Source organism: Ambystoma mexicanum, chromosome 9 (genome assembly GCF_040938575.1).
Source record: "Ambystoma mexicanum isolate Mex_15411 chromosome 9, UKY_AmexF1_1, whole genome shotgun sequence".
NCBI classification, from domain to species: Eukaryota; Metazoa; Chordata; class Amphibia; order Caudata; family Ambystomatidae; genus Ambystoma; species Ambystoma mexicanum.
The window spans coordinates 553,174-574,187 of NC_090931.1; the positions used below are offsets into that span (position 1 = coordinate 553,174).

The 21,014-nt window shown below is 46.4% G+C and overlaps 1 protein-coding gene across 1 annotated transcript in view; it reads left to right on the forward strand.

Moving 5' to 3' along the window:
* Positions 1 to 14,819, forward strand: part of LOC138489558 (E3 ubiquitin-protein ligase TRIM39-like) — a 456,265-nt gene extending 441,446 nt beyond the window's left edge. The window contains exon 12 of the mRNA XM_069617283.1: positions 14,205 to 14,819. Within this exon, the coding sequence (XP_069473384.1) occupies positions 14,205 to 14,734 (530 nt within the window). The 3' untranslated portion in view covers positions 14,735 to 14,819. The remainder of the gene's footprint in view (positions 1 to 14,204) is intronic.
* The last annotated feature ends 6,195 nt before the right edge of the window (positions 14,820 to 21,014 follow it).

Here is a 21,014-nt window from a genome sequence, read left to right on the forward strand (position 1 = left end):
AGGACAGATTGGAAAAGGGGTGTTCAGTTTAAACACAACTTACAGTATTGAACTATTAACAGTGAAAAACAACATAATATAGTGACCAGGACACTAACCTTCTTTTGCTTTCTTTTCTTTGAAACTTTCTTGCCTCGAACTTCAACATCAGGACGCTGTTGCTCCGACTCGTGTGTGCATGTCTCCACTTCCTCTTGCGCTGCAACGACTATGTTTTCCTGATAAGCACATCCATCACGCACTGATGCTCCATGGACTCCCTGAAACATAGAACTTTCATTAGTATGTATAATAATATCGAAAACACAAAATGTACTTGGGGACTAATACCCACGTACATCTCAATAGCAAAACACGAATGAACGCTTTGTGTAGAACATTCAAACGTCAATTATTCACGCATTGTTGATCTAGTTAGATGGAACTGTCAAGATCCATACCTCGGGCTCCTCATAGACTTCCATTGATGATATTATTGAAGATGACGCTTCAGCAACTCCCTGAAACACAGTAATTGCATTAGTATGGTTTTCTATTTTGATAAAAAGAACAGAAAGTTTGTGCAGGCGTGAACGGCTCATCTAAATAGACCTGCACAAATGATCAGTTGTCTAAAATAAATAATGGATATCTAAATATGATTCGATTTGCTCGATCGTTGGAAGTGTCACCACCCAGAAATCTGCATCAACTACTAGGGGTGATGTTCTTGTAGAAGAAGCTCCGTCATCTCCCTGAAACATAGTACTTGCGTTAATAAAGAAGGAAGTATAGCGGATGTAATCACGTCATATGATTTCGCTTCATCGAACTGTCAGTATCCATACCTCGAAATGCATAAGAACATCAAGGGACGATGTAACTGCGGTGCACACTTCTGCAAGCTGTTGCGCCGACCCGTAACTGCACGCTCCCCCTTCTTCTTGGACTAATGCTCCATCGACTCCCTGAAACATAGGACTTTCATTAGTAATGAACACAATATTGAAAAAAGAAGACACATAGGAGGGCGACGACAGAAGGACATATCAATGGCTAAAAACGAAAGAAACATTGTGTGTAACAATCACGCTACAAGAATGCAAGATCTGATGATCTCCATCGATGGAACTGTCCTGAAACGTACCTCGAGTATCTGAGTGACATCAACGGTAGTCGTCAATACGTTGGACTCCTCAGCATCTCCCTGAAAGACAGTACTTGAATTATTTTGGATAACAATAATTATAACTGAAAACAAAGACTAGAGGACGAGTACAAGGGTGTACCATTAGGTAAAATAATTACACGATAAATTAAAACTATTGATTTACATGCCTAAAACAAGTCAGTGGCAGAATAGCCAAGTAAGATTACCCGATAGGCGCTTGAAGTGGCTGATGACTGCAATAACGACACGGATGGAGAATCTTCCGCCTTCATATTGAGTGGATACATAAATGGGGAAATTATTGTTAGCTAATGCTACACACTACCGCAAGGCCGAGAGATAAATACGTAAACTTGACTCACCAGTGGAGGGATGTGGACGAATAGAGTGGGAATAGCGGTTGAGAGCAATTTTCGCCTCGCTCGCGGTGTGTTCTTCTTTATTAGCAATGATGTGGAGTACATGTCAGAGGTAAAGTGCCTGCTGCAGATGCGGTATCGATCACCCCTCTTGTCCGCAAAGACTTCTAGGACTCTACTTTCAAGCTCAGAGGGTGGATATCCGCAATATCGGACCCATTCTCTTATCTGATCTATTGTCTTAGGGAAAACATGCATTATAGTACCTTCAGATTTATTATGGGTCTTCGAAGGGCAACCGCCAATGGAACAGGCAGGCATTGTGGAAAGTTCTGAAAAGTAAAGATCAACAATTCTCTATGAATACCAATGTGTTAAAAAATTAAATGACACATAAAAGGTTCAATTCAAGGTATGTTTTGGTTCTTGGAACTATACACGTTATTCACATGCGGATAAGTATTTGAATAACTTTAAAAAAATAGAAAAATAATTTGACTAAACTCAGAACATGTGACTAGTTCCTTGCATGTACTGTCTTGAACGAAAAGAAATTGGACGCAAAATGAGTATGGTACATGGCCTTACCTTGACGAGCAAACAGTTAGATGCAGGGATCAGAGTAGTTTCTTGTCGTTCACAGGTTGCAAACTGACGAGTTTCCTCGAAGTGGTCACGGAAGTTCACAGAGACGAAGAGCAGATAACCAGCACCTTCACGGGTTGACTAGCAAAGTGCAAAGAAGTTCTCATTAGAAATATGAAGTGGGTTATAAAGAATTCGAAACAGGGGTGTGTTTGTGAATGAATGACGTGTATATGTCGTGGCATTATGCGGTTTGCAGGGGGCCGTCCAGCGTGAGGGGGGATGCTTGGCAGGAGACACGGGGTCTGGCGGTAGACATGGGAACAACAACCCATGCTCTATAGACCACTTTGAAGTGTACATGGTCTTTGGCACCTCTTGGCCTTTATCGCTCCCTGACAGCTCCACTTGGCAGCACAAGTACCCCGGTGCGAACTGCCTTTGATAGGGCGGGGGGTGGATTGGGGCGCTGGTCGTGCAGACAAGACACAGGAAGACTCGTGAATGGAGACACACTTATGTGGATTGCAGGGGGCCGTCCAGCGTGAGGGGGGATGCTTGGCAGGAGACACAGGGCCTGGAGGTAGACATGGGAACAAGAAGCCATGCTCTGTAGTCCTCTTTGAAGTGTACATGGTCTTTGGCACCTCTTGGCCGTTATCGCTCCCTGACAGCTCCACTTGGCAGCACAAGTACCCCGGTGCGAACTGCTTTTGATAGGGCGGGGGGGGTGTGGATTAGGGCGCTGGTCGTGCAGACAAGACTCGTTTGCCGCAGGGCCTCACCAAGGAGAGGCCATCTAACTACATGTAAGAGGCAGGCTGAAGGATCTAGTACATGGAAGGCAGGGGGGTGAGTTTATAAATACCTCAGCCTCCCAGGAGAATATATGGGTGCAGTTCACCCTGGAGACCCTGGATGCCTAGGCAGTTAGTCAGCAGCAGGCTGGCCTGTGGTAGCAAGGCGGCACGGGCCAGAGGGGGTCATCTCTGTACCCGGTGCCCAAAAGGATGATTTATTATGATCAACCATATTGATTATTTACCTATAACCATGTTTTGTATCAATAAAATCCAACGGCCTTCCTTTTATTGCCAACGCTTGAACAAAGTGGTGTGGTAAGTATTTTTGGGGGAGGAGGCAAGGCCGGGAGGCTTGATGCCAACCCGCAAAATAACATATGTATGTCTGCTGCATATGGGTTCAACAGTTATGTGGATTGAAGGTGGGCGGCCAGCGTGAGGGAGGATGCTGGCCGAAGACATGTGGTGTGACAAGAGAAGGCACAGGAAGACTATTCAATGGAGACACACTAGATTCATTTAAAAAATCAAAACAACCATTGTTAAAATATATGTTGGGTTTTATTTTAGATCTTAATTTCAATTGAACATAAATAATAAACATTACACATTGTAAAGTTGCGGTTGCAGCACATCCAGGGAAAATCTGCGGTATTGTCCACTGTCGCTGGGGAAATGTTGTCTAATGGCAAGTACCGCACAGGCAGGTATTACTCTCCGAACGCGGTGTCCGAGCCTCCCGTGAAGCCACCAAGTGAAGCAACGATAGGCCACCAGCCTGTACCACCTTTGAAAATGAAAGATGCAAACTGTATTAAAATGACAACTTTATTATCACTGTCGATTCAGGTAAAAAATGTCATTCTGCTTTGAAAAAAATTCTATCTAGAAAATGCACAACATGGAACCAATTTACATGCATTCGAATGATGAGACGACCATGAAATAGTAGTGGCATCACTGACATCACAACCAGAGTATACTTACTCGTTACTCGGATTACGCGGACGAACAGTGCCGCAAAGGTCGTGCATAAGCACCATCATCATCCTCAACACGGTCCGTGAGAGGCAGGCTTCCCTGAACTCTGGCAGCTCGGTGATGCATTGCGGACTTGGCTCGCCTTCCGAAATGTAGGCCAAGCACCCGGAATTTTCACGGCAGCAGCAGTTCTCCTCCTCAGTTGGCATTAGCTCGCACCGATTGCACGTGCACCAGGTGGAGACGCCGTCCATGCAACATGGTCCAGGCTCTTCATCCGTTGACTGGTCCTCCCAACTGCCGTCCGAATCCCCATCGTTTCGCGTGCTTGCCTTTCCAGTAGTTCTTCCTCGGTGTACTCGGGCTCGTACATATACGGCATTATTGTAGCCATTGTGTGGTAAAGAAAGTAAAATAATTTATAGCGGTGGTACTGGTATCTGTTCACACGGGCTACAATCAACGAAGGTAGCTGACCAGAGCACAGAAACGAGTCACAGAATACTCAAAGTAACACACAGAGAGTAATGGAATCGAAAATCTGCTGCTGTGTGTTGTGAAACGGTGTGTTTATACTTATTGAGGAAAGAGGCGTCCTGCCATTTCCATGGCAACACTTCATTAGCTGAGGCGCAGCGATTGTTGACACGAAACGTGCTTTGGTGGTGGGAAATGGGCGGTACGCGTCTGCTGATGTCAGGCTCAGGGGCGGGGGATTTGATTTAGTGCCGCAAAAGCAGGTGAGCCAGGGCGATGGGGGGAAATGATAGGATTATCAGAAAATGGCGGCTGATTTCGAGTGCGTTAATGGACGAAAAGTCGGGTAAGGTCCATAGGAAAGTTTTCTACGATCTACCGAGTTATGCTTAAAAACACATGGCCGAACCGTAGGGACAATAAAAAAAAAGTCCCGGAACTCTCCTTTAAGATACATGTAGTCATGTTCCAGAATGTTTTTGATGGATTCATTTATTCATGAAAACCTTTATTGTATACAATACTTATTGGTTAAATATCACCAGTTTGTTTGCAGCTGAATTGTTGGCAAATGAAAAACCCTCTGGCTAATGCATTTCGGAAATTATCCTTCTTCAGAGCCGGGTTCAAATATATAGGGCCTCATTAGGACCCTGGCGGAGAGGGTGTTACGCCAGCGTAGTGCATGGCGTACCTCTCCGCCATACTACGAGTTCCCGTAGCGCCATGGAGGTTTTCTCCGCCTGGTTTTACCAGCCGGAGAAAACCATGGCGCTACGGGACCTCGTTGTTAATTACGCCACCGTATTTTACGGTGGCGTAATTAACTCCTTCCCCACTCCCATTATACCCTATGGGGCGAAAATGGGAATGGGGAAGGGCAGAATGGGGATTGGGGATTTACCGCTCCGCCGAGGTCGGAATGGGGCGGTAAATCCGCCAACCCCCATGGCGCTATCGGCGGCTTTCCGCCATGCTTCGCGGTGCATTTAGCACCGCGAAGTCCGCCTGGGTCGTAATGAGGCCCATAGTGTTACTATTAGTAACTTTTTCAAACATAATGCAGTTCAGTTAGATATTACAAATTTAACCATTACAAATTTAACAAGATAGGGTACCCACAGGTGACACAAAAACACATAACACAAAAGAAAGGGAACATTTCAAACAGTCAATAGCTGCAGCAAAAGAAACTTCATCTTGATGCCATGTTTATACCTTGTGTTGGTTAGTATTCACCTAAATATCATAGTTTTGAAGTATCACTATTATCTATTCACCTTAGCTATGCCATGGTTTATTAGTGCGGTTAGTTGATTGGCTGTGAAAATTATATTGTGACCTATTTATTAGGGTGTTCAACCTAGATGTCGTGGTTTTACAGTATCACTGTCCTGTGTACCCTTTAACTATACAATGCCTAATTAGTGAGGCTAGTCAATTACCTGGGAAAATAATATGGTGGCATAGTGTTTCGCTGTGCCTAATGCTTAGTGCTATCTAGTGCTTGGTGAATCATTCTCCTCTACACTGTCATGGTACTGACCTGATGGCAGGTGGCTTCCCGGCTCAGGATCAGTGCTTCTGATCTGCCTTGGTCTGCATTCGCAGAACTCTGTTGACATAAAGTCTGTTCACACTCGTAAATCGTGTTAACTTGTGGCCGCCTAAGGAAGTTAAGCGTTGCAAAATATAAAGCATGTCGGCAATCGTAAATCATCATATCTCATAACTGCTAAACTGTGTTCAATGGTATCGCTGCTTATGACGCTCTGTCTATGTGGTCTCTGCACTCACCTTTGAAGTGCATGCAGCGCTGATGTGGTACTTGGTCCAGTAACGTTCGGTCTGGCACTGAGCCCCGGTCCCTGTATGCAAGTTAGATGTCGCTGTGGCAATGTTTGTATTAAAAATTGCTGCTCGCTGTAGAGCGTATCGGCCATGTTGGTGTGAGCAGAAGTCAACTGTAGAATTTACTATGATCTTAATCATTGTAATTTTGTAATAAGAAATTGTAAAATTTGTAATATCTAAATGAACTGCATTATGTTTGAAAAAGTTACTAATAGTAACACTATGGGCCTCATTACACGGACGGCGGTAAGGGTTTACTGGTACCGGTATTTTACTACGAGGTCTCTTTGCGGGTTGGGGAATTTAAGGCCTGCTTTTTGCAGGCGTTAAAAACCAACCCCCAAAGGGACCAGGGAGCTAATTACGGTACCGCAATTTGCGGTGCCGTAATTAGCACCTTCCCCATTCCCATAGAGCCCTATGGGGCAAAAATGGGAATGGGGAAGGGCAATGGGGGATGGGGGAATTACCGCCCCACCAACCTTGGAATAGGGCGTTAATTCCCCTTTCCACCAAGGCGGTGTTGGTATTTTACCGCCATGGACCAAGGTCCTAATAGCGCCTTGGTCCACCGCCTACCGTGCAATGAGGCCCTATATATTAGAACCCGGCTCTGAAGAAGGATCATTTCTGAAATGCATTAGCCAGAGGGTTTTTCATTTGCCAACAATTCAGCTACAAACAAATTGGTGATATTTAACCAATTAGTGTTGTATACAATAAAGGTTTTCATGAATAAATGAATCCATCAAAAACATTCTGGAACCTGACTACATGTATCTTAATGATAAGAGATATGCTTTTTTACCCGTAGTGGGAATTACAGGTGTGTGGCCCACACCGAAGGCTAATTAGCCTAGATCCTTTCTTTTCTAACTTTCATTTTACAACCAGGGGAAAGGAGGCAAACCCTGGTCATTGGAATATAACATTGAGGAACACTGTTTTTTTGACAACCCAAGACATTGGGAACTTTCTGTTGGCAAGAACTGTCATCAACACTTTGGTTGTGATTATAACTTCTCTGCACATTAGATTTATGTTACTATTGTTAGGGTCAGAAGCAGGGTTTTTGGATACAACAGTGACAGAATACTTATTTGACATTGTGATATTTCCCATAGATTTCTTTGAGGCAGGGAAATCCCTTGTAGATTTAGGAACAGAGGCTGTTTTTCCAAACATTCTACTGCTTAGTAAAAGTTTATAACCAAAAAGAAGTCACCTTTGTGTCTGATGTATCAAGAACAAAATTGAGCGAGGTCATGAGCTACTAACTGCTGAACGAAGGGAGAACACACTCCTTTGTGGGTCACACCTTTGATTGACGGACACCCAATGCTGTGAGTAGATTCTGACAAAAAATGTGCAAAAAAGAAAATATATATATAAGAAAGAGGGGGTCGGCAGCAAGTGATATCACTCCCTCAAACTTCCCACAAAGTTTGTACAAAGTAGACAAGAGTATCAGAGTTCGGGAGGATATCTCGCGCTCACACCAACAGCTGTTCTTTACTTTGGAAGATAAATTAAAATATATTGAACTGACAAGCGTTGTGCAACTTGAAGATTTTTTGAACCTATCCTGAGGAATTTTAGCAACAGTGATAATAGGTCTCATAAAAAGTTGTTGGTGTGAGCGCGAGATATCCTCCCGAACTCGATACTCTTGTCCATTGTCTAACTCTCGAGCTACAAATGCAATGAAGCCCGAAAAACGTTGGGTTGCTAATGAATGGCAGGTGTGGCCCGAATCCCAGGGAAGTGCTTTGCTACAAATCCACAACATGTTTGGATCAAAAAATGATACATAGGTCACTCAGCATGAATATCTATATGTGTGATGTTTGATAAGACACACCGGTCAAGGGAAGGTGCATTGCAATTGTGGCTTCAGTCATAATATATTTTGAGGGTTCTGTAAATCCCATCACACAGCTGGGTGGCTTTATCACGCCTCTCCACAAGTCCTATTGGTCTCTTCTTCCTTAGCTACCCCAGATCACAGAGGTCCACTGGCAGCTTCCAGTTCCTCTCCAGATCTGGTCGACCACATGTACAAGTGCTCTGATGACCATGGGCCGTACTGCCCGGTTCTACCCGGCTTTCAGTAGGCTGGCTGGGGTGTCAGAAGGATGGATTCCTAAGCCTGCTGACCTCTGCCTAGCCTTTCCTTCTGGCTAGTGTTCCCTGGGACACCTGCTAATCTCCTGTCCTTGGCTTGTTCTTCTTCCTCTGAGTACTATCTCTTTCCTTGTGCTTAACACTTGGGATGTCCCCCACGCTCCAAAGTGAGCTTGCACCTCCGTCTGGCCACACCACACTAGTCCAGCAGATGAAGGGCATATTGGCAGGAACTTCTCTCTTTATCTCCCCTTTTCTGAGTTTCTTCCCTGACCGTCTCCTTCTTTAATTTCTGAGGTCTTTCATCATGGGTCAGCCTCCCCTTCTTCCCCCAACTTTCTCCCAGAGCCCTTCTTGGGGTATCTTTCTCTTCTCTTCATTGCTTCTTCTGGCTTTAAAAGCTCCCTTAGATTCTGGACTATGCTCCTTCCTCACCTTTCTGAATCGTTCCCTACTTCTTTCATGTTACATTTCTCCCGATTCTACTTGGGCTCTTCTCCATTGGATCCAGGCCAAACTTCTGTGTCTTCTCTTCTCCTCACTTCTGGGATGTTCCTCACAAACTCTGAGGCCTTCCTCTCTCTAACCTCTGAAGTATCTCTCTCCCTAGCATCTGGGGTACCTCTGTCCCCAAGCCCTGGATTATCACTCTTGTGAGTCCATGGATTACATTTCTCCCCAAACCCTGTGGTCCCACTTGTCCCAACCCCTCTCCCCCACCCCTCGGGTATCTCTCTTTCCATCCTCTCTGGGCTATATCTCTCTCCAACGTTTGTGATCTCTCTTCAAACAACCTTCTGGATAGCTCTCTGCCCAACCACTGGGAAATCTCTCTCCTCTACCTTCTTCCCTGCTCCCAAGCTATCCTCTCTTACTCAAGCCCTGCTCACCCAATTACCTCCTTTCTTCTCCAGACACCTCCAAAGCTCTCCATTTCCGCAACAAGCCCCTCCTCCTAATCTCTGCTTGCTCCAGGTCCAAACCCAAACACCACTCAGGTTTTCACTTCTTGTACTCTTCCCAACCCTGCCTCTGGGATATGACGCCCTATGATTCATTGCATGTCTGTCGATTCCGGACCCAGGGTCTGTGATTGGTTTGAGATTGCTCCCAGGTGCCCTTTCATGGAGGTCATGTTTCTGGCTCTGCCCCTTTTCACACCATGCACTGAAGCTTTTGTTTGGCGATCCACCATCTCAGAGTTCCTGAGCCTACCTGTACCTGGAGGGAGCATCTGGCGGTCAGCGGCACTTGAGCACGCAGTAGCGAATGGGCAACTAGAGCTTTTACGTTAGCGAGAGCCTATGCGGGAAAACAGGGGTCATGGGGTAATACCAGAAGGCTGCACCGGGGATCATGGGTAATACCAGAAGACTGCACCAGGGATCATGGGGTAATACCAGAAGACTGCACCAGGGATCATGGGGTAATACCAGATGACTGCAACAGGGATTATGGGGTAATACCAGAAGACTGCGCCAGGGATCACGGGGTAATACCAGAAGACTGCACCAGGGTTCACGGGATAATACCAGAAGACTGCACCAGGGATCATGCGGCAATACCAGAAGACTGCACAGGGATCATGGGGTAACACCAGAAGACTGCACCGGGGATCATGTGGCAATACCAGAAGACTGCAACAGGGATCATGGGGTAATATCAGAAGACTGCACCAGGTATCATGTGGCAATACCAGAAGACTGCAACAGGGATCATGGGGTAATACCAGAAGACTGCACCAGGGATCATGGGGTAATAACAGAAGACTGCGCCAGGGATCATGGGGTAATACCAGAAGATTGCACCAGGGATCATGGGGTAATACCAGAAGGCTACACCAGGGATCATGGGGTAATACCAGAAGACTGCAACAGGGATCATGGGGTAATACCAGAAGACTGCGCCAGGGATCACGGGGTAATACCAGAAGACTGCACCAGGGATCATGGGGTAATACCAGATGACTGCAACAGGGATCATGGGGTAATACCAGAAGACTGCGCCAGGGATCACGGGGTAATACCAGAAGACTGCACCAGGGTTCACGGGATAATACCAGAAGACTGCACCAGGGATCATGCAGCAATACCAGAAGACTGCACAGGGATCATGGGGTAATACCGGAAGACTGCACCAGGGATCATGTGGCAATACCAGAAGACTGCAACAGGGATCATGGGGTAATATCAGAAGACTGCGCCAGGGATCACGGGGTAATACCAGAAGATTGCACCAGGGATCATGGGGTAATACCAGAAGACTGCACCAGAGATCACGGGGTAATACCAGAAGACTGCACCAGGAATCATGGGGTAATAACAGAAGACAGCGCCAGGGATCACGGGGTAATACCAGAAGACTGCACCAGGGATCATGGGGTAATACCAGAAGACTGCACCAGGGATCATGGGGTAATACCAAAAGGCTGCACCAGGGATAATGGGGTAATACCAGAAGACTGCAACAGGGATCATGGGGTAATACCAGAAGGCTACACCAGGGATCATGGGGTAATACCAGAAGACTGCACCAGGGATCATGGGGTAATACCAAAAGGCTGCACCAGGGATAATGGGGTAATACCAGAAGACTGCAACAGGGATCATGGGGTAATACCAGAAGACTGCGCCAGGGATCACTTGGTAATACCAGAAGACTGCACCAGGGATCATGGGGTAGTACCAGAAGACTGCGTCAGGGATCACGGGGTAATACCAGAAGACTGCACCAGGGTTCACGGGATAATACCAGAAGACTGCACCAGGGATCATGCAGCAATACCAGAAGACTGCACAGGGATCATGGGGTAATACCGGAAGACTGCACCAGGGATCATGTGGCAATACCAGAAGACTGCAACAGGGATCATGGGGTAATATCAGAAGACTGCACCAGGTATCATGTGGCAATACCAGAAGACTGCAACAGGGATCATGGGGTAATACCAGAGGACTGCACCAGGGATCATGGGGTAATAACAGAAGACTGCGCCAGGGATCACGGGGTAATACCAGAAGATTGCACCAGGGATCATGGGGTAATAGCAGAAGACTGCACCAGAGATCACGGGGTAATACCAGAAGACTGCACCAGGGATCATGGGGTAATAACAGAAGACTGCGCCAGGGATCACGGGGTAATACCAGACGATTGCGCCAGGGATCATGGGGTAATACCAGAAGACTGCACCAGAGATCACGGGGTAATACCAGAAGACTGCACCAGGGATCATGGGGTAATACCAGAAGACTGCACCAGGGATCATGGGGTAATACCAAAAGGCTGCACCAGGGATAATGGGGTAATACCAGAAGACTGCAACAGGGATCATGGGGTAATACCAGAAGAATGCAGCAGGGATAATGGGGTAATACCAGAAGACTGCAACAGGGATCATGGGGTAATACCAGAAGACTGCACCAGGGATCATGGGGTAATACCAGATGACTGCAACAGGGATCATGGGGTAATAGCAGAAGACTGCGCCAGGGATCACGGGGTAATACCAGAAGACTGCACCAGGGTTCACGGGATAATACCAGAAGACTGCACCAGGGATCATGCAGCAATACCAGAAGACTGCACAGGGATCATGGGGTAATACCGGAAGACTGCACCAGGGATCATGTGGCAATACCAGAAGACTGCAACAGGGATCATGGGGTAATACCGGAAGACTGCACCAGGGATCATGTGGCAATACCAGAAGACTGCAACAGGGATCATGGGGTAATATCAGAAGACTGCGCCAGGGATCACGGGGTAATACCAGAAGATTGCACCAGGGATCATGGGGTAATACCAGAAGACTGCACCAGAGATCACGGGGTAATACCAGAAGACTGCACCAGGGATCATGGGGTAATAACAGAAGACAGCGCCAGGGATCACGGGGTAATACCAGAAGACTGCACCAGGGATCATGGGGTAATACCAGAAGACTGCACCAGGGATCATGGGGTAATACCAAAAGGCTGCACCAGGGATAATGGGGTAATACCAGAAGACTGCAACAGGGATCATGGGGTAATACCAGAAGGCTACACCAGGGATCATGGGGTAATACCAGAAGACTGCACCAGGGATCATGGGGTAATACCAAAAGGCTGCACCAGGGATAATGGGGTAATACCAGAAGACTGCAACAGGGATCATGGGGTAATACCAGAAGACTGCGCCAGGGATCACGGGGTAATACCAGAACACTGCAACAGGGATCATGGGGTAATACCAGAAGACTGCGCCAGGGATCACAGGGTAATACCAGAAGACTGCACCAGGGTTCACGGGATAATACCAGAAGACTGCACCAGGGATCATGCAGCAATACCAGAAGACTGCACAGGGATCATGGGGTAATACCGGAAGACTGCACCAGGGATCATGTGGCAATACCAGAAGACTGCAACAGGGATCATGGGGTAATATCAGAAGACTGCACCAGGTATCATGTGGCAATACCAGAAGACTGCAACAGGGATCATGGGGTAATACCAGAAGACTGCACCAGGGATCATGGGGTAATAACAGAAGACTGCGCCAGGGATCACGGGGTAATACCAGAAGATTGCACCAGGGATCATGGGGTAATAGCAGAAGACTGCACCAGAGATCACGGGGTAATACCAGAAGACTGCACCAGGGATCATGGGGTAATAACAGAAGACTGCGCCAGGGATCACGGGGTAATACCAGACGATTGCGCCAGGGATCATGGGGTAATACCAGAAGACTGCACCAGAGATCACGGGGTAATACCAGAAGACTGCACCAGGGATCATGGGGTAATACCAGAAGACTGCACCAGGGATCATGGGGTAATACCAAAAGGCTGCACCAGGGATAATGGGGTAATACCAGAAGACTGCAACAGGGATCATGGGGTAATACCAGAAGAATGCAGCAGGGATAATGGGGTAATACCAGAAGACTGCAACAGGGATCATGGGGTAATACCAAAAGGCTGCACCAGGGATAATGGGGTAATACCAGAAGACTGCAACAGGGATCATGGGGTAATACCAGAAGAATGCAGCAGGGATAATGGGGTAATACCAGAAGACTGCAACAGGGATCATGGGGTAATACCAGAAGAATGCACCCTTCCATATCTCTGTTTTGTAAAATGGGGGTTTCCATCTCACTGAAATTCTGCCAGAAGTAATGACCTTCTTAAAGGGGCCATGTTGGCAGTGCTCTCCTTGTGACACGCTGGGTCTTCGTCATAGGCTGAAGGATCCGTGAAGCTTGTAAAGGATCATTGAAGCTTGCAGAGGATCCTTGAAGCTTGCAGGGGATCCGTGAAGCTTGTGGAGGATCCATGAAGCTTGCAAAGGATCCTTGAAGCTTGCAGAGGATCTGTGAAGCTTGCAAAGGATCATTGAAGCTTGCAGGGGATCCGTGAAGCTTGTGGAGGATCCATGAAGCTTGCAAAGGATCCTTGAAGCTTACAGGGGATCCGTGAAGCTTGTGGAGGATCCGTGAAGCTTGCAACGGATCCTTGAAGCTTGTAGAGGATCTGTGAAGCTTGCAGATGAGTGAGTGAGTATAAGGGCAGTTGGTTGAAGTTCTATTGATGAATATGACGGTGCATTAGTAGTGGGGAAATTCGCCAAGGATAATTGAGTGCTCTTAGGTGCCTGAAAGGTCCGGTGTCTAAGTCACATTCTGAACATGTCATAAACCAATGTTACAATCAATGTATTGTATTACAATGCCGTGTTTTGGGAAGTCGCCCAATCACATTGTCAAATGAGCAATTGATCTATTATGACTCTCTGGTACATTCATCCCACCCCAATATTGCCATGTGATATCAGCCTATTCTTCTGTGTCGCACACCTCAGTGAATTTCTCTCCTTTTTCCAGGGGAGGTTACGTTGGATCCCGACACAGCATGTCGCTGGCTCGGAATATCTGAGGATCGAAGAAGTGTGATACGTGTACATGTGACCGACGTTCGCGATGCCCCTGAGAGATACAACGTGTGGCCCTGTGTCCTGGGGCAGGAGATGCTTACCAGGGGGAGACACTACTGGGAGGTCCGCGTGGGCAATATTAGGGACTGGACACTGGGGGTTTGTGATCCATCTGCAGGCAGGAGAGGGAACATTACCCTGGCACCCTATAGAGGGTACTGGGCGATCGGCCTGCGCAATGCCACCATATACAAAGCATACACTTCCCTCCATATAACCTTCTTTACCCCACAGAGGGACCCCAAAACTGTGGGGGTTTTCTTGGACTACGAGGCAGGAATAGTAGCCTTTTATAATGCAGAACAGAGATCTTTGCTGTTCACTTTCCCTCCAAGCCCTTTCCCTCCGATGCTTCGGCCATATTTTTGCACCTGGAGTGTATTTAATCCCCTAAGACTCATCCCTGATCATGGCCTCTGAACGAGAGTTCATCCTGGAACCTTGTCTTGCTCTCTATCTACAGAAAACAGCACATGCATTAAACAGTTCATGACTTTAAAACTGCAGTTATGAATCCAGACCAATTGTGTTGCCTAATTGCAAAACCTGCTATTTGGGACAGGGCAGCCTTCTCATTATATGAACAGCACTTCACTTGGTAACTCGCTTGGCCCCTGTACAATGGTGAGGCGTAGATCACGGTCCCTCTTCACTTTGGCCACTGCCTTTTCTTCCTGCCTGTTTCTCACCTTAAGCCTTTATTCCAAATAAAGCGCGCGTGCGCGCGCGTCTGTGTGTGTGAACGAGAGAACCATTGGGAAGTGTTAGTCCCCACAAGGGGGGTATCCACACAAGACAGGTAAAACGTCTCTGTGTTGGTGTAGGGGGCATTCCAGGGCATCCCGTTTAGGACCCCGGAGGGCTGTGCACAGAAGTCAGTGTGGTTGAGTAAGGTGAGCTTGGAGTCCCAGAACCTCTCTAGTCAAGCATTGGCTGAGACTAGAAGACGTTAAGCAAGAGTGTGTGACTAGATTAATTTCTTCTTCCATGAAAGCAAGCTTGGAAAGATCTCAGAAAAGGAAGGTCCTTCGGCCTGCCCCGAGGACTGCGCCTAGTTAGCTGGGACCTGATCTATATAGGTTCCACCACACGCCATGTCTCAGAACAGGTACTGCAGGTAACCAGATGATTGAGCAGTATAAAACACAGAGCCGTCTGGCAGCTGAGCTCTGTTGGACCATCATTGAGAGGACACACACATTCCGTAGAAAGGGCGACGGAACCACAGGACTGGAACTGAGAGAAACGTATTAGATCCCAATCATTGACTCCATTAGGAAGGGCCTGAAGGAACGGGTCCAGCTATCTTGCACCCATATATGAATACTCAATATAGGACAGATGCCTATAGCGGTGACTATGCAGGCCATATGTATCTGGCCTCCTATGGCCTAGCATGCTGGACTGGCCCTCGTGTATATAGATAGCAGATGGCACACTTACAGCTGTGTTTCCCCCTTCCCTCTCTTTGTTCATGTCCACAACCACATACACACTAATTGGGTGACTACCCACATAACATGACGCAAGCATGACATACCTGCCATCCAGCGGATTCTTATTAGGGACCCCTGACCGGACACCATATTCTGGAGGCAGCATCATCAATAATCAGGCCGATTCTTAATGTGGAGCGCGCTCCGCGCACCACAAGCTAGTGGACCAGGTTTCTGCCCATGAGTTAGGGCATGAGCATAATGGCACTACTGTGCTCTACCTATGCACACACACATGCATGAAACAATGATGTTAATACTTATGTAGTTGTCCATGATAACATCATTAATCTAGTATATCACCTCAGCTGGACTAACATATATTTTACTGCAATGCTGCTAATATATGTATTTAATTCCTGCAGGAGCCCACGCTATCATTTTCACAGATAACATCAATGATCTGACACCATACGCCTTTTATCACTAAAATCATTGCCCCAGCATGGTGACTTTAGCATCCAACTTAACTAGGAGAGCCCTTAACACACCACATGCACTGTACACAGTCAGAGTCTGTGTGATAACGTACACCTCACTACCCGAACCAAGACCATCGCGGCCTAGTCACGGCCTTGCAGGCAATGAGTGAATGAGTACATTATTAAGCGGATTTCTCCATGAACAAACACAAATTAATACACCATAAATAGACATTGTACCAAGGCATAAATACAGCACAAATCCATAGTACAAAGTGAGATGTCATTTTAAAATAATTAAGACCACCCTTCCACCCTTGAGCCCTCGTTAGAAGACAATATCCTGCCGACCCCAAACTAGGACACTAGGCTAGGACCTTTCTTGCCCGTCTTGCCAAGGCCTGGCTCACATAGTTACCCAAATTAAAAATCAAGTCCAGGTCCGTACAGTTCCAAATAAAACCCAGTGCCTCTTTACAGTCCCTGGTGTTGTTTTTCAGGAAGACGGGCCTCACCAAATCCATTTGCGGATCCAAGTACCACTTGCAGATTAGCAGAAAATGGTTACGCTCCTCCCTTACTGTTTTCGCCGGGTCTCCTTTCCACTGGTTAGTGCTGGCTCTTAAGGGTAACATATTTAAGTGAATGAACAGAATGGAACGTCTACAGTTAAACGAGGGGATACTACACACACCACCCCCAGGGTCATCACTACCTCTCAAAGAGGCGTACAGGTCCTGAGAACCTGGACCGCACTCCACTCCTCAGCATGCTACCAACTTAGTATGCCCCTTTTAACCCTTGATTTCAGGTCTGACATGCTGAGGTCTCTTGCTGAATTCAGTGACTCGATCCCAACCGTCTGCATTCGTTTAATGCCATCATGGAAACACTTGAACTTTGGGCAGAAACTTGAACTTGCCCTCTCCGCTAGGATGTACTGCATGTTATGATTTTTTGGGGCTGCCTGCAGTTCCTTCAGATCCCTAAAGAGGAGTGTAAGGTCACATTTAGGAATACATGCAAGCTTACTCCGACAGCCATGGCCCCATTTTTTGCATCTTTGCCTGGTGACTTAACAGTGCTTAAGAATTTTCCTATACTTATTGCAAAACTTTGGAATTAGCTGTGGAAAGCCTAGCATCAGAAAAATCACGTGTACCCATGAAACCACCGGACAAAAAATGGTTTACGACAGATTTGCGATTGCTTAGGAAAATGGCGCGGAATGCATTACAATTCTGGGATAAAATCAAGACTGATGAAGATAAACTCATCTATGGGGCCGCCAAAACTTATAAATTGGCCTTTGTTCGGGCCAAAAATATGTACTACGATCTTCATATTTCTGAAGCTGCATCCAACTCTAAGGAAACATTTTTTTTGGATCCTTAAGGAGCTGGAAACTCCTGTCTTGCCACCTAGGCAGGTGGTTAATGATGTCGCCTGGTGTAATAATATCCAGGATGTTTTCGTGGATAAACTTGATAAAATCCAGGAAAATATCAGGCAGAATAATGTTGATCATCCATTGGATGGTATAACAATTGTAGAACAAGCAGCCCCTAAACCTTTTCCAGAGTTCGCGTTTAAGCCCATCTCTGAGCAACATGTGGCTGAGGTCTTGGATAAACTCAAGCCTACAAACTGCAGAGGTGATATTTGTCCAGCAATTGCCATTAAGACCTATGCTTCCCATTTGGTACCTGTCATTACCAAGTTTGTTAATGCTTCATTTAGGGAAAATATTGTCCCCAAAAATATAAAGCAAGCATGGATTTCTCCTCTCATTAAGAAGCCATCCCTTCATCCTGGTATTGCGGGCCTTATCTGCTGAAGATTTTAGAGAAGGTGGCTCACTTACAGATTGAAGCCATTTCGTCAGCTCATGAGATTTTGGGAGTTAAACGATCAGGTTTCAGAAAAGCCCACGGTACTGAATCTACCCTACTCGAGCTTAAAACTAATATAATGCAGTCTATGGCAGAGGGTGACATTGCAATGCTTATGCTGTTAGTTAGATCTCTGTGTCGCATTTGATCGTGTTGATCGTTCAGTGTTGGCAGAGAGACTACGGGTATCTGCGCACTTCTCTGAGTCGGCATTGGAATGGGTTAAATCTTTTATTGCGGATCGTAGGGCCAGGGTCTTTTCCAAGAATATCCGGGCTGAGGAGCTCTTTGTGTTATGTGGGGTTCCACAGGGCTTATGCGTGGCACCCACCCTTTTCAATATTTTTATGATTCTGCCGTTTGAACAACTAGACAGATTGGGTGTGGTGTACGCAATCTATGCGGATTACACTCAGTGTCTTGTACCCCTGACCGGCGATTATGCACGTGATGCCGCCTGTCTTACCGATATATATAAAATCTTTCAGAGGTGGTTGCAAGCAAAGAAGCTTGCACTAAATTGCTCAAAGACCGAGCTTCTGATTCTGGGTACAGCAACGCACCTAAATAAACCTTCTTCTGCCTTTACATCATTTACAATTGTAGACTGTGTGATCCATACCCAGAATAAGGTTAAGATATTGGGGGTGGTTCTGGATCAGGAATTGAGTATGAATAGTCAGGTAAATTTCCATGTGTCAAGCACATGTTATCATCTTAAACAGTTGGCACAGTCACAGCCATTCTTGTCCTCAGAAAACGGTACCACAGTAGCATGCACCATAATTGGTGCTAAGATCGATTATTCTAAATAAGGCTGTGCGTATTGTGGCAGGGCTTCAAAGAAGAGACCATGTTACATCAGCCAGGAGAGCTTTACATTGGCTCCCTATTTGCAGCCGGCTTATTTTACGTGTGATGTGCATTACGCATAATTGCCTGTCTGGCCATGCTCCGAAGAACCTGGCCAGTCGTATCTCTCGCCTACCGGCACGTAGAGTTCTTAGGTCTAATGCCAGTAGTCTCTTGGAAACATAGAGAACATACCTGGCGTTCATGGAGCGGCGATGTTTTCTTCCTGCAGCACCAAGGCTGTGGAATATGCTTCCGCTAGATGTGAGGTCATGTTCTAATCTGCAACTCTTCAAGAGCAGATTAAAACACATCTGTTTGAATAAATGCTTACCTATCTTCTGACTCTAACTTATTTGCTCCGTCGTCTGTTGTGGCGGGATACATTCCCTGTTGCCTGAGTGTCCGTTCACTTGGTGCACTATTATGCCTCCTAGCGTGTCTGCCAGCGCGGTATAAATAAAATAAATAAATAAAATGAAGGTGCCATCTCAATTCGGCCTTTGTGGTAAACCTAATAATCCCCAACTCCAGGTGCAGGGCACTTTTGGGGTTCCCGACGAGAGGCCGGTCAACCATTTCATGACCCTGTTTTGGACAACCTCCAATTTGTTGCAGTTAGTACCCCCCCACAATTTGCTGCCTTACAATAGCAGACTCCCCACCTTACACTTGTAGACCTCTAAGACTTGTAGACCTCTAAGACTGTAGCCAACATGCTCCCGCCAAATCTATGGCAAAATCTTAATAGCCCATTCGACCTAGTCCTGGCTTTTTGAGCTGACTGACTCTAAATGCTTCCCACACTTCCGAAAGTCAGCCCTAGGTATTAGAATGAGTCCACAACCTTAATGTTCTCCCCCTTAAAAGCCCAGGAATAATTAACTTGTTTCCTGCCATTGCTGAATACTACAATGTTGGTCTTGTCCCTGCTAAGGTTTAGCTTGTTTCATCGTCTAGACTTGCCTGCAAACCAAATGGGGTCAGATCAATCAGGCTGTGTCATCGGCATATAATAAGGTTTCAAACGACTTACCCCCCAAAAGGGGTGGGTTCATTTTTGTACTTCCTTCTATAGGGTTGAAATCTGCTAAGAAAAGGAGGAACATTAGCGGGGCCAGGGAACAACTCTGTTTAACACCCCCGATTTGCAGGAAACTCCTCCTTAAGCCGACCTGGGTTACTTGCTCTCATGTTAGCAGCCGTGTTTAGATGGCTGCATGAAATCATCTGCAATAAATTCAGAGACACCTTCATGTCCTTTAATTTTGCCTTAAAGCCCTCCTATTAAGTGTATCGAACGCCTTCTCCAGGTCCACGAAGGCCACATATAACTTGACCCCTCTAATTGGACAGTATTTTCAAATAAAACATTTAGGACCAAACAGTGGCCCATGGTTGAGAAGCCAATGCGTTACCCTGCTTGTGAAGGAGGTAGCAGTGTTGCTTTCCACCCAATCTTCAACTCTGCTCTTTAGACATTTATTAAAGGAATGGTTCGGTCAAAATTTGGTATTGTCTCTATGGGTCGGCCATGTGTTTTTAAGCCTAAGTCGCTCGATTTTAGAAAAATTTACTATGGACCTTACCCGAGTTTTCGTCCATTAAACGCACGCGAAAACAGGAAGTCGGGCACCGCCATTTTGTGATAATCCTATCACTTGCCGCATCGCCGTGGGTGACCTGCTTTTGCGGCACTAAATCATATCCCCCGCCCCTGAGCCTGACATTATCAAAACATTTGTATTCCCCGCCTCTCTCCGTGACGTTACTGTGCTGCGTAGGCAAACGCGCCCAGTCGTCTTCTTCGCGACTTCACACAGAACCCGGAAACCAACACAGATCAACTCACAACACAGCGCGCCACAATTCGGAATATGAAACTGTACTTTCAAATCAAACAGCAACACGATACATTTGGTAAAGTACATTTATTTAACATTAAATGTTTATAGAATATTCAGCAATTGGCATATAAGGAGGCCGATTCATGGAATTAATGTGCGCTGAAAATTCCTGCGCAAGCGTGCAAAACCGT